Source organism: Epinephelus fuscoguttatus, linkage group LG5 (assembly GCF_011397635.1).
Source record: "Epinephelus fuscoguttatus linkage group LG5, E.fuscoguttatus.final_Chr_v1".
NCBI classification, from domain to species: Eukaryota; Metazoa; Chordata; class Actinopteri; order Perciformes; family Serranidae; genus Epinephelus; species Epinephelus fuscoguttatus.
This window is the reverse complement of record NC_064756.1, coordinates 12,393,481-12,409,169: the sequence shown is the minus strand read 5'-3', so window position 1 is coordinate 12,409,169 and position 15,689 is coordinate 12,393,481. Positions and strand designations below refer to the sequence as shown.

Sequence of the window (15,689 nt, the reverse complement as noted above, 5' to 3'; positions counted from 1 at the left end):
TATAAAATTTCCTTAGTCTGAATTCAAAGAAATCTTACAAGATGCAAAAAAATGACTCAAGACAAAGTAATGCATTTCAAGAAGCAGCTGTATTCGACTATAAAGGCATTTCTAATCCAGTGTCTCTAAGCTGTTTTCTTAATATTTCAGTGTAAAAAGCCTAGACTCTATTAGAAAAAAGAAACAGTAAACCCAAAATAACATTTCATAAGAAAACAATCATTGAAAAAAAGGAAAACAAAATCCCCATTCACCAGTCATTTCAATTAAAATAGAAACACCATTTCATTTTTTGCTAACATTTTCCCTCAAAACAAATATATATTTTTCCTTATATATATATATTTATATATTTATTCTCAAGGCAGTTGGTCATGGCCAAATTAATTGACCTCATAATGGCCATTTTTCATGTTTCAAAGTTAGAAAACATAGCTAGAATGGAAGAAAATAACTAGCAGAAGCACAGTGTAGGACCACTGCACTGGCCAACAAATATCTCCTTTTGAGTGAGAGGGAATAGTCTGTCAAGGCAGTGTAGTACACAGACACACTTCCTCTGGAACAAGTGCAATGCAAAGAGAAAAGACTTCTCACTCATCATAAAACTACAACACACTCCTCTTTCACAGCACTCAGCTTGTCCATCAGATTCCCTTTGCTTGTCTTCTCTTCCTGTTAAACTTCTCTATCTTGCAGCAGTGAAGGCTTGTGTTGTGCTGTTTTAGTTCTTAGCCATTGCTGGGAACTGAAAGTCCACTTGACGGAGAGAACCTGCAGTAGTCAGGGAGCTGGGCTCTCTGATCCATCCTCGATTAATGTTTTTCCACCTCCAACTACCATTAGAGACAATAACCTACTACCAGATGTCTGACCTGAACTATCTGTAGCAGTGTTTGAGGTTGAACAATTGTTTGCCAACTGAGAAGGAGAGAAAACGGATCCCAGCATGCCAGCATCTTGCTATTACAGTAAAAACATGACTAATACATTGTCCCTGAATACTGAAGACTGCTCTATCAGTAAATGGTGCATCTGATAGCAGAGGGGAGAAGACACAAGTAGCAGGATTTCTGCACAAAAGAGGGTTATGATGAGTGTACATGATGACATATTGGAAGAGCAACTGTGGCTGTAGCTATGTGTTCTGATTTGGTTCAAATGGACAGAACGCATAAAGGACACAAGGGGACGGGATGAATGAACAGGGGGAGAGATGGAATAGATGGGATCACTGCCGCAATATTAGTGAGTGATCATCAAAAGTGCCGGATGGCGATGTGAGGAGGTTCCCTGGGTTACCATTTAAATGAAGTGAATATGCATGATGTACACATAAGCAAGTAAGCTCACGTGTGTCTGTGTAAGAGAGAGAGAAAGGAGAAAATGTGTAGGAGAAAAAGAGAAATCCCTGGGCTACATGGGAGGGCGCAGTGGAGGAGAGGTCCCAGCGGTCCTCAACCACCTCCATCTATAGCATCCCTCCGTTACACCTGACACTCAGCAGAACTATGTGCTTCTCTTTTGTAGCTCCTGAATAAAGGCTGTGGAGGAAAAAAAGAAAGACAAGGATAAAGTACCTGGAATAATGTAGATTGAAACAAAAAGATTTTTCTTTAAAGAGAGCACAAAGTAATCTCACCTCCAATAATTTCATCCTTGACTTTTTGTAGCTCTTTTCGCACCTCCTCCAGGATCTCCTGCAGAAAATTGATTGACAAACAGACTGTCAGTCATGTCACGGTAGTTGAGAAACTACCAGGTTATGCAGTTAATCATAGTGCTGACGCAATAACCGTAATATTGCAATACTGTGCTATTGACAAGCCAACTCCAGGGGATGGCAAGCAACTGCCACAACCACTGCGTTCACAGTTTATTTTTTTACCCCATGAGGCCAGCCTATTTTTTAGGTGCCAACCGTCTATTCATGGGTGAGAGCTGCACGGACCAGCGGGTGCGTCCTCTCTTCCTAGGAGCTTCAGCCTTTCCTTCATCCAGAGCAGACATTTTTACTTCTATGGATATTCTTATCATAGCAACTAGCTGAAGAAATCGCTAGGCCCCTTATGTGTTCTGCCCGTTATCTTTGTCATTTAAAAGCAACAATATATGTAATAATAGCCGAACAATAAAGCTTATTGTGTAGTACTCAAGTCAGGATAAATGAGGTCATTTGTAAAAATGACGACAACAAAAAAAAAAGGTGTTAATATCACATATTGTGCCTTTGAGCCATCCTTAATCAACACCAGGAGAATTCCTTCACTGCAGCAGCTGTATGTAATCAGAGAATGCGTTTACATGCACCGTATTAACCTGGTTACCATAAATCCATATATACAGTGGGTCTGTAATATGATTTCTCCCCCACACCAACCTTATTTTGGAGGCATGGTGTTCTTATTTTAACTTTACTGTGAAGAACACACTGCGTCTGTCCGTTTTGCTTTTATGGTGTGTGTCTGTGTCAGAGCAGCAGAGTGACTGCGCAGTTTAAAGGTTCACCAAATCAGCTTACTGGAGAGAAAGCTGACTGTAAGTGCATGTAATCTCCCTCATTCACGTTCAGCTCTTTTGGTGAGTGATAAGAAATTCACCTGTTTCATTTTCTCTAAATCTGAGTCATCCGCTCCACCTGCATCATTACTGTTGCTGTTGCCACCTGCAGGCTTCGGCCTGTAAGAAGACAAGAGACAGACAAATACAGACAAATAATTATGTTTGTGTTTCAGAAAAAGACAAAAAGGTCCAAGGCGCTGCATTGACAGGCCAGCTGTCAGTTGAGCACATCACCAGTAGGAGTATCAGAGGGATGAAGGAATAGAGAGTAGAGTTGCAGAAATGTCCACACACCCAAAGATGCCATGATGCTTAGCCTGTCCGAGCTCATTACCTTTCTGAACTGATATCAACCAGGATGCCACCGATATAAAGCAGATGTAAAATTTACAGCGAGAGGACAACATGGACACCAGCGCTCAGAAGTCAATGTAAAAATAAGCATTCATCACACTCTCAGGCTTATTATTACTCAGTTTTCAGAAGGTAAAGCGCTCAGCTGGTACACCTACAAGTCCCTTGGGTGCATGCCATTCTCTGATCCATTAGATGGTGCTATCAACTGTAAAAAAAAAAAAAAAAAAAGCTACCCCAGTAGGCAGGTTGCAGTGGTGCTGCGCTAACCTGAAGAGAAAAGAAGAGCAAGGGGAACTAAGGTCATGAGTGAACAGGACAGCATGTATACCTGTGACCTTGGGACAATGAGGGGGTGGAGTCCATGCTCTTGGGGATGGAGTTATTCCTGTTAGTGAGACACACACACCCTCCTCTTAGAATGGAAATGAAAGACATTCACGCACAACAGCAGGCTTCTCCACAGGCAAATAAAGACACACATGTTCACACAAACACACACACTGATGGAGAGCTACTCTTAGGGTGAGTTCAAACGTGACACCAAACACCTGGGGGTCTCAGACTTACTGACGATGGCAACGTGGATATGACTAAATCGTGAATTACCTGATCATAGACGATTTCTCCCAAGGTCTTCTCAGAGTGTCTGAGGAGGAAAATGTACAAACACATAAACGTTGATGTTCGCTTTGAATATTACGTAAAATTAATATCAGAATGAAGGTAGGTGGCATGCAACAGATAAAAGTGTTCAGTGCTCACCACTTTGACCTTGAGGCTCTGAATCATCCTGTGAAGAAAAGACCAAAACCTTGTGTTGAGAGTGAGTCATCAGCAACCTGCTTCTATTTTATAACTATCCATCACCTACAGTGTTGGGCCACATATGAAAACACATTTGTGTTGCAGGATTAAAAAATCATGTGACAAAAGTAGACCCTTACATTCTCTTGTGTCTTCGTAGGTGGCTTCTCTCCAGTGTCTGCAGCTTTTCTCCTGATGGAAAGAGGAATCTCTTTAAGTTGTACGCTTAAACAGGCTGGGAATTTTCGAGTAGTCATAAAATATATACCACACTATAATTAGGATTATAAATCAAAGGCAAAAGGGCATAAATTGAGATATAAACTACTCCATATGAAACCTAAAATATAGTAACCCTAATTAATTAATTGAGTGTGGGCACTGAATAGTCTATCTGACTTCAGACTTGTGATGTCACCCACCTTCGTGCTAAGATGGCACTCATTTCACCCATCAAATCTCCTCCTCCTCCTCCTCCTCCAATAGAGGAGTTGCTGCTGCGGCTGGAGTCAGCTCTGCCTATTGGAGCTGCAGAGCCTCCCTCCTCCTGCTGAGGGCAGCAAATAGCAAAAAGATACAGAGGAGTTCATCAGACATTTGTGTAGGCATGATCACTCAGTAAACACTAATGGATGCAGGTATCATAGCGATGCAAGCAGGAACAATTCTAAGACTGGATCAATACGGCAGCAGAGGTCCATCTGCATTATTAGTGAAGCAAATAATGGATTCAATTTTACTTTGCCTTCAAAAGCAGCTACAAAGTAACAGGACTGTCAAAATCCACAGGTCTATTAAAATGTTTTGTTATTTATTTACTCACCTTGGATACTTTGCGGAGTTTAGCTCCTGCTAAGGCAGCTGCCAAGCCTCCTCCTGCTAGTCCCCCTCCTCCTCCACTGCCACCACCTCCTCCTGCAGCAGGCAGGGGTGGGGCCGGCGGAGGTCCTGAGGGAGGTGGTCCTGGTGGGGGAGGGATGCTGAGACCTGGGGGAGGACCAGGGGGCGGAGGAGGGGCCGGTGGAGGAGCAGGGCCTCCAGGGGCCAGTGGCGGAGCTGGAGGAATAGGGACTAAAAAACACAGAGGAACCATCAGTAACCATTCTCAAAATTATTTAACAATAACAATTTGCCACTGTCACTGTAATGCATGTGCACTGTCATGTCAATAAATGCTCCAGAGTGGCTGTCGATGGTGACATCTTAAACTACAATTTAGAGCTTTGGGCATCGAAACACGGTCTTGTGATGTTGGACCCAATTCACAAACATCAACACCAATTTACATCACACACCTCACCCCAGTAACAACCTCCTCTTACTGCCAGTGACATCAGTGATCCCTCCTCTGCGTCCCTGCTACCAAAGCTAGACTTCTTAATATCAAACTATTCATTATTTGTTAATTTTGCATTCCACCCTTACTATTACCATAGAGTTTTATCTATTTATTTCTACATTTCTATTTAGAAATGTCTGTCCTTGGATTTTCTTTGCCCCGTTTCTATCACTGTTGTACCTGTTAAGCCAATACTTTTGTTTTTTTGCACAAAAACTGACAACTCTTTTCCAATGAAAGTAGCTACTAGCTCCAAACGTCACTAAAAGACACAAGGGGATGTCATGTACTTATTTGCATGTTAGAGACATCATTGTGCATTCATTTGGGATAATGGAAGCAATTTACGACTTCAATGAATTAGATTGGATTCAATTATTAGAATTCGATCCTCAAACAACAGGTGAATGTTATGAGAGCGTTCTCACGCTTCCAAAGTACAGTGCGAGAGCTTCCTACAACTACTGACTGACACAGGAGAGAGACTGTGCTGTTGGCAGAGGAGCCATGGGCTGCGATTACTCTGAGTAACATACATGGGAATGAATTATAATATGATGTATTTGAATATACTTCCTGCTTTCTCCGTGATGGTCTGATAAGTCACTTAATTTGCTGCAGGTTGCTTTTCAGCAATGAAGTTGCTAAGGGGGTCTGAAAAGTCCCAGTCCTACGTTTTAAAATAAAGTAAAAACTCTACTAAAGCTTGTTCTTTGTTGCTGATAATGTAACTCAGCTTGCCTTTTCATTTATTTACTTTGCAGCACTATGCATCACTTGACTTTTACACCATCTGACATCCCTCAAAGCTGGTGTCACACAGTCTGACTGACTTGATTTTACCTGTCTCGCCCAGTTAGCAATGTAACATGGATGTTATCATGGTTTGTGGGGGCCTTAAGAAATAGTGTTGGCTGTGTTCACTCATGACCGGCCCAGGTGTTTCCTGACCTGCAGCAGCTTGTCTTTCTCTCTCCAGTCGCTCTCTTTCCTGCCGTTCCCGCTCCTGTCTTTCTCTCTCCTGTCGCTCCCGTTCCTGCTGTTCCAGCCTCTGCTGCTCCAACCTACAAACAAACAAACACATCTGTCAGCGACAAATCTATGTAAACATGCTCCAAATAAATCAGTGGAAGAACAGGACAGCTAAATGCAGCCGTTAATTATTATGTTTAATGTGGGTGTTGGGATTAGATGGGCTAAACGTGAGATAAATCAGAGAGTAAGAGAGCACAGGGGCATGATGGGCAGTGCCAGCTTTCAGCCACTCCCAATTAATGTGTAAATGTCCTGCAGATTATTTGATTATTTATGCAACATCCATTGTTTCCAAACACCTCTCTCTAATTATAGTACTTGGCACTGGTGTGGAGAGCTTTAATCAGGATTTGTATTCAATATACCGGTGTTGGTACAAGAATAAAAAGGTGGATTTCATAGCTCCTGATTAGCCTACCACTGAAAGTCCACAGCTGGACACGGTGGCCTAATTCCAGCTGCCTCAGTTCACCACTGCTCCCTCCCCTCGCCCTCATCACATCTGCCACTCACAACAGCTGCATACAGAGCAGCACACATACAATGTACACATACACCCACTCAAAAATGCACAGGTCCACACACAAGCACACAATCAAACACACAAAGTGAGAGTCACTGTGATTTAAAACACAGCTGATCCACTTAGGCTGAGTGCCCAGGACAGGGGGAGGGGAGATGACGTCCATATATTTTTCTTATAAATTTTTTTTACGACTATTTGATACTGGTGGATATTATGAATTTATGTTTATCAGACCTGAAGGCATAAATGCAAATTATATCCACCAACACCAGCGACCATGCTGGATTTTAAAGCTTTTAAAGGCTCTCTAAGCTACAGTATCTCACCAGCCACTGGGGCGGCTAGAAACTTGACAGACAGTCCCTACAGCCAATCACAAAGACTCCCCTACTGTGCAACACATTACCTTTTAGTCTAAATGAGATTAAAAGGTTAATGCCTAGGCGTGCATGGTGGCACCACAAAGGGTCTCGCGGGAGAAACGGATAGATGGATGGAGAGAAGGTGGGGCTAATGTGAGAGGTGTCTGCCTTGCTGTCTTTTTAACCTTTAACCTACAGGGGCTGACGGAGGGTTTAGCACTGACAGGCTAATGCCATCAAATCCTCTACATATGCGTGTGTGTACACCCATGCCAACAGGACTACCGCAAAGCCAAGACAGCTTGACTTGCTATTGATTGTTATGCAACTAAACCCAAAGGATAGTTTGCTTCTGTTACGACTTCAAATGGCATCACAGGACACCCAACTTGTCCACATGGTAAAACCATCCAGCCTGCAGACCCAGAAAAAACCTGGCAATGTTGCCAGAGTTATCAGCTGGATGTATTACTTTGATTTTTTTTTTGTTTGTTTGTTTTTTGCTGAATCAGGCCCAGAGGAAATCCAAGAGGATTTCCAATAAAATGTAGCACAGTAAAACAGAGATGGGTTCCATTTAGAGGAAGCCTGAAGGTACCTCCGCTGTTGTTCAAGCTCTTCTGGAGTAGGTCCATTTGTCACCGGGCGTGGGAGGGTTGCATAGCCTGCCAGAATACAACGTAGAAAACATTCTTAATATAAGCGAAAAGGTTTATGGAACATGAGATAAGACATTGCTATGAATGGTTTATATGCGCTTGAACAATTTATGATTTGTATTTTATGACCATCTGAAATGTAATCAGTTGTTTACGTGCTTGTGTACACACCTTCTCTACCCATGTTGTAGAGTGTGCAAAGTCTGAGGACGGTAAAGACAACCATGATGTGACAGAGGGAACAAAGGGTGGTGTATCTTTAAGGCATTTTATGGGCTTCAAGTGAACTAGGTTTGGCATGGCATTTATTCTGTTTTGTTGATGGTTCAACAGCATAAGATAAGCAAAGAATTGATATAAAAAAGAAAAAGAAAAAAAAAACAGAAACAAAGACTGCGAATAAAACCGATTAACTATGGAAAATTAAACTCCCAGTGTGCAGGATTTAGGGGGATATATCAGCGGGAATGGGATATGATATAATGAGTATGTTTTCTTCAGTGCATAATCGCTTGAAAATAAGAATCGCTGTGTTCTCGTTTTCTTAGAATGAGCCATTTATAACTACATAGACAGATCCTAGATAGACCATATGTCTTTTTCGCGTCGGCCACAGTAGTTAGCAGCCACTCCGCGATGAGCCAAACAGTGTCAGAAAAACACTAATTTTTAATGGTAAACTGCTTTATTCAGCTGTTTCACCAGTTTAAATCAACAGATCCATTTATTTTGGAATGGAAGAGACCTCTGTGGATAATTTGGCTCCCGGTAAATACCTCCCAAACATCTGGATCTTAAGTTATCAGAGAAAAAAGGTGAGCACAAATTAGCAGATGCTGGGCTGGTGGCCCATCTGCAGTGAGCTGAACAGCGTCAGAAAAACACTGATTTGAAACGTGAATTGCTTTATTTGTGTTTTTACTGGTTTTAATCACCCGGTCCGTTGGTTTTGGAGAGGATGAGACCTCTCCGGATAATTCAGCTCTTCATAAAAACCTCCTGAAGTATGAACACTAAGGGATTTCTAATGGGGAGTTCACACTTGGCACGTGGGAGAAGTTTCAGATGGTTGCAATCTGCAATCCTCACTGCTAGCTGCCACTAAATCCTACACACTGCTCCTTAAGAAAAAGAACTGTTAGTAAAAAAAAAAAAATCGACCAGTTATTATCACGTTTTTGCACAAAGAGAAAAAAAGTAAATTCTGCAGAAAATATTGGAGTAAGCTTCCAATAGCTGAGACAAGGAGTATGACAGAATATCAACAGGATTATGGATAAAACTAGTCTCTGTTAATCTCGACCAAACAGTTTTGACGACATAATAAAAGATATATAATACGTTTCCACTCCTGGTTGTTTGCTATTTCAGGGCTTTGAAGTTGCCACAATACACAACAATTTGTTCACATCTGTCAGTCATACCAACAACATTAAAATGTTGCTCTTTGTTGTCTAATATTTTGAAAATAGGAGACTATCATTTAGTCCTAAAGTTCATAATTTGAAGATTTGATCAAATATCAAATAGCTACAGCTGCTGATGGAACTAGGAGTCTAGTGAGAACTCATTTACCTGCGTCTGCCATGGAGTTGAGCACCTCCAGAGCATGAGCCATGCCACTGGCAAATAGAGCAGCATCCTCCTTGCTGCCAAAGTTGAGCCCCCACACCTGCCGGGCATCTCGCCACTGGTGGAAATTGGGTGTTGCCTGATTATACTTAAGACCTCTCACGATTGGACAGTTTATAACCACCTGGGGAGGAAAGAGTAGGCATGATCAAGACAAGGATCCTTTTGGTAGCAACGCTGAGCCAAATAAATACTTAGTGGCTTTTGTCTGTATTCAAACAAATGGTGTCTAAAATAAACGCCTTAAACAGGTACAAGGACAAGACAAATAAAGGGTCATTTCTGGAAGCTGTAACCCTCCCTAGAAAACTGGAAAAACTGTTAAGACAACCCAACAAACCCACATCCCTTTGTCTGCTTGAAATTATAGTGTCCGCTTTATTTTTGTTGGATTATCCTGGTTTATATTCCACCCAGCAGGTGGCGTGACGCCTATTAACCAGGAGGGAAAAAATGCTCTGGGTTTGAGCATTGCCTGAATGTGCTGACGCGCCATTTCACTATTTGTTTAACAGCCACTGGATTCCACAGAGCAGAGAGGAGGAGAGGAGACCCTGTCAGGGTGAATATCATAGCGGGCAACATGCACTATAAAGGGAGAGTAGCGAATTCAGCTGCCACTGCAGACAGTGGTGTTCCTAAACTCTCCTCAATCCTGTCAAAAGGCGAGAGGGACCAACTGCAAGATGAAACATTAAAAACTAGGAGGCACTTTTATATCTTTAAGAGAAAGAAAAGCCTGTAGAAAAACCTTATTACCATGGTTCCACTTAAATGCAGTTTAATCATACAATCAGGCTGGGATATATAAAACAAAAAGACAGGCAAATCTATAAGTTACTCTTCATTCAGTGGGTCAGAGAGGAAACAGGAGACATCATACAGAGAAAATAACCACCACTCTATATTCTCTCTGTGCTCTTATCCAGCACCATCTTAAACCAAGTTGCATGTCTCCATCAGACACAAATATAGAGTCCTTATTGGGTATCAGGCTTCTTCCTAAATTGTCACAGGAAATGGTTGAACACGCTAACTATCTCAGGAAACATCATCCACTTTAAGACCTGTCTCTGGGGAACACTTTGGAGTCCTGAATGTTTAAAGAAGGAGAGAGACACCGAGGCAGCAGGGGAGAGCAGGGGCGTTGTCAAGAATAGACCCACCCAAACTCAGTTTACACAGCTTCTTTAACTTGGAATCTGCCCACCTTTATCTGGTGAGTCATAATCTGCTGACAACAACAATAAAAACCCTCTTTGTCTGCTTTTCCAAAGCACCTGTTGATTTTCAGGTTTGAAGGACAGTGTGCCTTCCCATTTTGCCAACGTCATGCCCAAAATGAACACTACATGTTCCAAGAAAACCTCCTTAGGCCTGAGTGTGTTAATGTGTATCCCCTGCCAGGTTAGGCAATAGTTATAAAAATAAGGACAAAGCCAAACGTATGACAAATGCACGCCTGACATCATGGCTAATTCAAGGCTTAGTAACTAACTAAATCTAAAATGTCTTGATAGCCATGTATTTTCTTTCTAAAAATGGTGTTACAAGAGGATATAATTTACAACAACCATCCCTAATAACCCTTCTTGATACATGCAATTAGTTTTACACAGACCAGTACCATAATAAAATTAAAATACTTAATAAACTGGGCTTATAATAAGGGACTCTACGCTAAATTCAGAACATGAGTCATCTGCACATGGCTCTCAACATGGAGGTGGCTCCATAAACAGCACCAAACAACTGCCAAAGTGCTGACAGAGCTAACAGTGTTAACTAGGAAGGTACTGGAGGGTGGGTGCTATTCGTCCACAACGATGTCATCCATGATATCAGCAGTAACCAATGTAAGAGCTCAGTGGAAAGCAGCAGCCATGAGCTAGCAAGTGGAATACACACATGCACTATCACACACACATGACTGGACCGGCTTAAACAACAAGAAACCACAAAGAAGCCTGAATTTCAACTAACACAGAGGGACCATGATTTCTCTGCTCGTGACACCACTACTCCACTACATCTTTACATAGCAAATAGTGGTTTGCTGCTATGTTAATGCTCTGAATATTGCATACAGCAGTGGTTCCCAACTGGTGGGTTGCGGTCCAAAAGTGGGTTTCCCCGCCCACGTTGCCCACAAACGTGTCAAGTGTGCAGAAAACATGCTTTATTTTAGAAGTACAAGTAATTTATGTCACAAGCTTTTAAAGTGCCATTTCCTGCTGTAGAGTGAGCAAATAATGGGCAGCTATGAAACAGAGACAGCAAACTAGCTTGACGACATGGCCAACGCAAGTATAGCCCTTTTTAAATAGGAATTGTGCAAATTTGCAGGAAAGCCCAATCAGTCTTCGTTGATCATTGGCAGTATAAAAACAAAATCAGGGAGTGCAGCAAAATGTCGTCTACTTACTTTTGTTCATACAGAATGCGCCTTTTTCGGGTCAATGGGAGGTGTGAACAAGTAACAAAACGTGTAGCTCAGCATGTGACGTAAACAGTGACATGGGAGGGAAGCCGCGGCTGGTCAGTCCTTCGGCGATTCTCTCATAAGTCGGCCCGTACTTCACCGTCCCCTTCAATTGACAGTTAATGGCCTCTTTGTTTATGAGGACAAGAAGGGCGTGCAATTCCTTGTCTCCCCAGTTGCTCATCTTTACAGTGTCTGTCAGGTTTGTGTTTCCCTCTTGCTACTAGCTGCTCATTCCTGCTATCAGCTGTTTCCTGTTTATCCACCTTCAGCGGGTCGCACGAGCAGCGTCATCAACAGCTCCTCCCACAACTCATCAACAGCCCCTTCTGTGGTGGAAGGTTGCCTTGTTCTTTTTAAACCAAAAAGGTTCTGCCAATATGTCTGCCCTAAGAGGTGGAAAACTGGGCACCTCGGATCAACTCGCCAATCCGGCTGTGTGTGTCTAAACGCTCGCAGCTTGCCGGCAAAACGGCCCAACATTCGCCGAAAATCTGGCAGTGTAAAAGGGGCTTATAATGCTGAATAGATTAACCTTTGTGGACCTTGAACTAATGACTAAGGAGAAATCTGGACCCTGTGGCTTATTGGGAACCACTGGCATACAGAACCTTTAGATGACCAGAAGGCAGGTTTTGGCTGAATGCAGGCATTTTTTTTTTTTATTATATTCAATATATAATTTTGGCTGCAAATAACAGCAACGTTACAAATGACCAACACTTGAAATCATCACAGCAAGTTTTACACAATCAAAACACGAACTCATTGGTGAGCTTGGTATTGTTTTCCTGCTTCCTCTCAAGCATCTGCAGAATTGTTCTCAATGTTCTCTCATTACCAAAGAACAAAAGCACAGACAGTGACTGCGGCTGCTGACCAGATAAGCAAGAGACTTCAGACTTCAGCAATAAATCTATAAATAAATCTGAGCCACTGTCACTCTCATATGTTAAGATTTAAAATCAAATTAAATGTAATAAATCACTCGGGGTGATGAACTCTTTGCCTCTGCTGAAACTGTGAACTGGTGTAATCCTTCAGTAGGTCACCAGTTATTTCAGACTGATGCTGGCTGTGCTTACACTAAATGTCTTGCTGGAACACAGTCCAGGCTGTCATATATGACAAGTAAATAATTGACACAATGAATGCACTTAAAATCAGCTATAAAATCACTGAGCAACTGACAATAAGGCCATCTTAGGTACTGTTTATAAAATGATCATATCATATACAGTAAATGTTCTCTATAGTCACTCAGCTATAATGTAGGGCAGCAGATAGATGGTGATAATGTGAATGAATGGACACATACAAAGATAGACTGTCTCGTACATACATTCTTAGTCATACACCCTAAGGTACTTCCTGGAGACCACGAGCACCCACGAGCCACATGACACACACACACACACTCACACACACACACACACACCCCCACACCCCCACACCCACACACAAATACGTACACTCATATTTTCAGAGGCAAAGTCATATACACATGCCCCAAACATACAATGTTTGTCAGATGCACAGTGAGCCCAAAAGGTAGCAGATGTAATGTACCTGCTGGTCTGTCTGCATCTTGCGTCCCACTACCCTGAAGGCATTGTTGGTGGGGTTGTGATAGATCTGGACTCTGCTGAAGGACTGGGGTCCAGCCCCTGCCGGTATCCACTTCTTGTTGCCATCGTCATAGATCATCACAGTGGCCCGAGCCTGGCAAATACTTGACTCACTGGAAAATGGAGAGGAAGACAGAAAGAGAACATTAGGTCTAATTAAGATCGAACATTAATGTGAGTTTAGTTTTGAAAGTATGAGGGTCACAAGTGAAAAATCTCACTTGGGATGCAGTTATACTTTCAATAAAAGGTACTGGCAAGTGGCAACCAAGCTTCATATTAATGACAAAACAGTATGAGACGAATCTCATTATACGTATTAAGAAGGGGTGGGCGATATGGCAACTTTTTCAGGTATATTAATCAATATATTTTGAAACAAGATTAAGACTAAGAGAGAATACTGTTTATAAAGATATAGTTTAATGCTGCGTTACATAACCTGTAATGCCATGCCAGTTTGCATCTCTCCTCTCTCACACTCTCCGCACAACCCTGCCCACACTTGCTCACCAATTCTCCTGCAACGTGGAGGTAAACACAGCGCCGGTACTCTATTTGAGTCAGTCTGTCATTATTGTGGCGGCATGGTGCTGCAGTGGTTAGCACTGGCGCTTCACAGCAATAGGTTGCCGAAATCAAATCCACCAGCAGGCTGGGGCCCTGCTGTGTTCTCCACGGGTTCTCCATCTTTCTCCCACAAACCAAAGTGGAGACTCTAAATTGCCCGTTGGTGTGAAAGTGAGTGTGAATGGTTGTCTGTCTCTATGTGTCAGCCCCGTCTCTGGCGACCTCTCAAGGGTCAGTGTCAGCTGTGATCCAGCCCCCGCGACCCTTTATAGGCGAAGCGGTTACAGAAAATGAATGAATGTTATTATTGTTGAATTAATCAGTCTGTGTAATGAATGAAATTACAATTACTGCAGTTGCATCCATGTGATACAGCTGTGCAACTGGTGTGAGACAGAGGTGAGGTAAATTGATAGCACATCGTTACTTTACTTGGTAGTTGTAGTCTATCCTGCGATGGTGAGATGGCGGCGGGATGGGCAACTGACCGTTCTGTGCGCTTAAAAGGTCAATGTACAGTCCTGCTTACCTTTTTTTTTTACTATATATATATATATATATATATATATACACACACATATTTATATATATACATATTTATTTATTTTATTCATATGTTGTGCAGGTGTAAATTTGTCAACAGGGAAGGAAACCCTGTCTTTACATTTTATTTTGATCACAGTCTGTTAAATTTAAGGTGCTTGTGGCATCTCACATGCAGCTTTGACTGACAACTAGGGATTATTTTCATTGTCGACTAATCTGTCGATTATTTCCTTGATTAGTCGACTAATCATTTAATCGAAATATGTGTTAAAATGTTGAAAAATGTCGGCCTGTCTCACCCAAACCCCAAAATTACATCATCTAATGTCTTGTTTCATACTTATGCCAAAGGGTTTTAGTTCACTGTCACGGGAGAGTGTGTAAAGCTGCCAATATCTGAACGTAAGAAGCTGCAGTAAGAGTATTTTGGGGTACATTTTTAGTACTTTTCTATGAAAAATGACTCAAACCGATTAGTTGACTACTAAAATAGTCACCGATTATTTTAATAGTCGATTAATCATCGATTAGTCGACTAATCATGGCAGCCCTACTGACAACTGAACATTTAGCCCACTTTGTAGAAAATATTGAGCTATATAGTGTATTTCCACTCAGTCTGAAAAATACTGAGACATAAATTTTGGTCCGTATCGTCCAGCCCCAGCTGAAAGGTGCATCATTCCCGCACAAGACATATGGTATCGATCTACAGTACATGCAGCCATGAAGAACAAAAAGACGCTTCTGCACAAAGTGTGTACATTAAAGCAGAACATACTGGCAACCACAAACCATAAAGCGGTAGTGACAAAAATAAAACCACAGGGGTCTGTGCTGGTGACTGCACAGTCAGCTAAAAAAAGGGGTGATCAAAGATCTCTGCGGTCACTACCACAAACATTTGACTTCTTTTTTTTTTTTTTTTTTTACAGAGATCACAAATCTTCAAAGCCATATCTCCAGCATGCTGCGGCACATCTTGTCTATTGGGCCTATGAGTGACAGGTTATGTACTCGATCTAAGAGCTGGTGAGCCCAACATGTTACCTTGTGTACAAGTATGAAAGAGCTGAAATTATTTTTCTATTATCAGATTTCAGGCTAATTAACATGATGTAATGTGTAGTGTGGACTGCAGCTGGAAGGAAGAAGCAAACACAAGGGGAGGTGAGGAGGAACCGGAT

At 42.0% G+C, this 15,689-nt stretch overlaps 1 protein-coding gene across 3 annotated transcripts in view; it reads right to left on the bottom strand.

Moving 5' to 3' along the window:
* Positions 1-70: 70 nt before the first annotated feature.
* vaspb (vasodilator stimulated phosphoprotein b) overlaps positions 71-15,689 on the bottom strand; it is a 30,637-nt gene continuing 15,018 nt past the window's right edge. Inside the window, exons 2-14 of one of the 3 annotated variants that reach the window (XM_049576623.1) lie at positions 13,328-13,499; positions 9,220-9,400; positions 7,584-7,650; positions 6,014-6,126; positions 4,547-4,794; positions 4,146-4,273; positions 3,864-3,915; positions 3,682-3,709; positions 3,526-3,565; positions 3,248-3,304; positions 2,601-2,679; positions 1,643-1,700; positions 71-1,544 (exon numbers count right to left, since the gene is read on the bottom strand). In XM_049576623.1, coding sequence (XP_049432580.1) covers positions 1,510-1,544; positions 1,643-1,700; positions 2,601-2,679; positions 3,248-3,304; positions 3,526-3,565; positions 3,682-3,709; positions 3,864-3,915; positions 4,146-4,273; positions 4,547-4,794; positions 6,014-6,126; positions 7,584-7,650; positions 9,220-9,400; positions 13,328-13,499 — 1,258 coding nt within the window. In that variant the 3' untranslated portion in view covers positions 71-1,509. The remainder of the gene's footprint in view (positions 1,545-1,642; positions 1,701-2,600; positions 2,680-3,247; positions 3,305-3,525; positions 3,566-3,681; positions 3,710-3,863; positions 3,916-4,145; positions 4,274-4,546; positions 4,795-6,013; positions 6,127-7,583; positions 7,651-9,219; positions 9,401-13,327; positions 13,500-15,689) is intronic. The other 2 variants (XM_049576624.1, XM_049576625.1) reach the window with 2 other exon arrangements.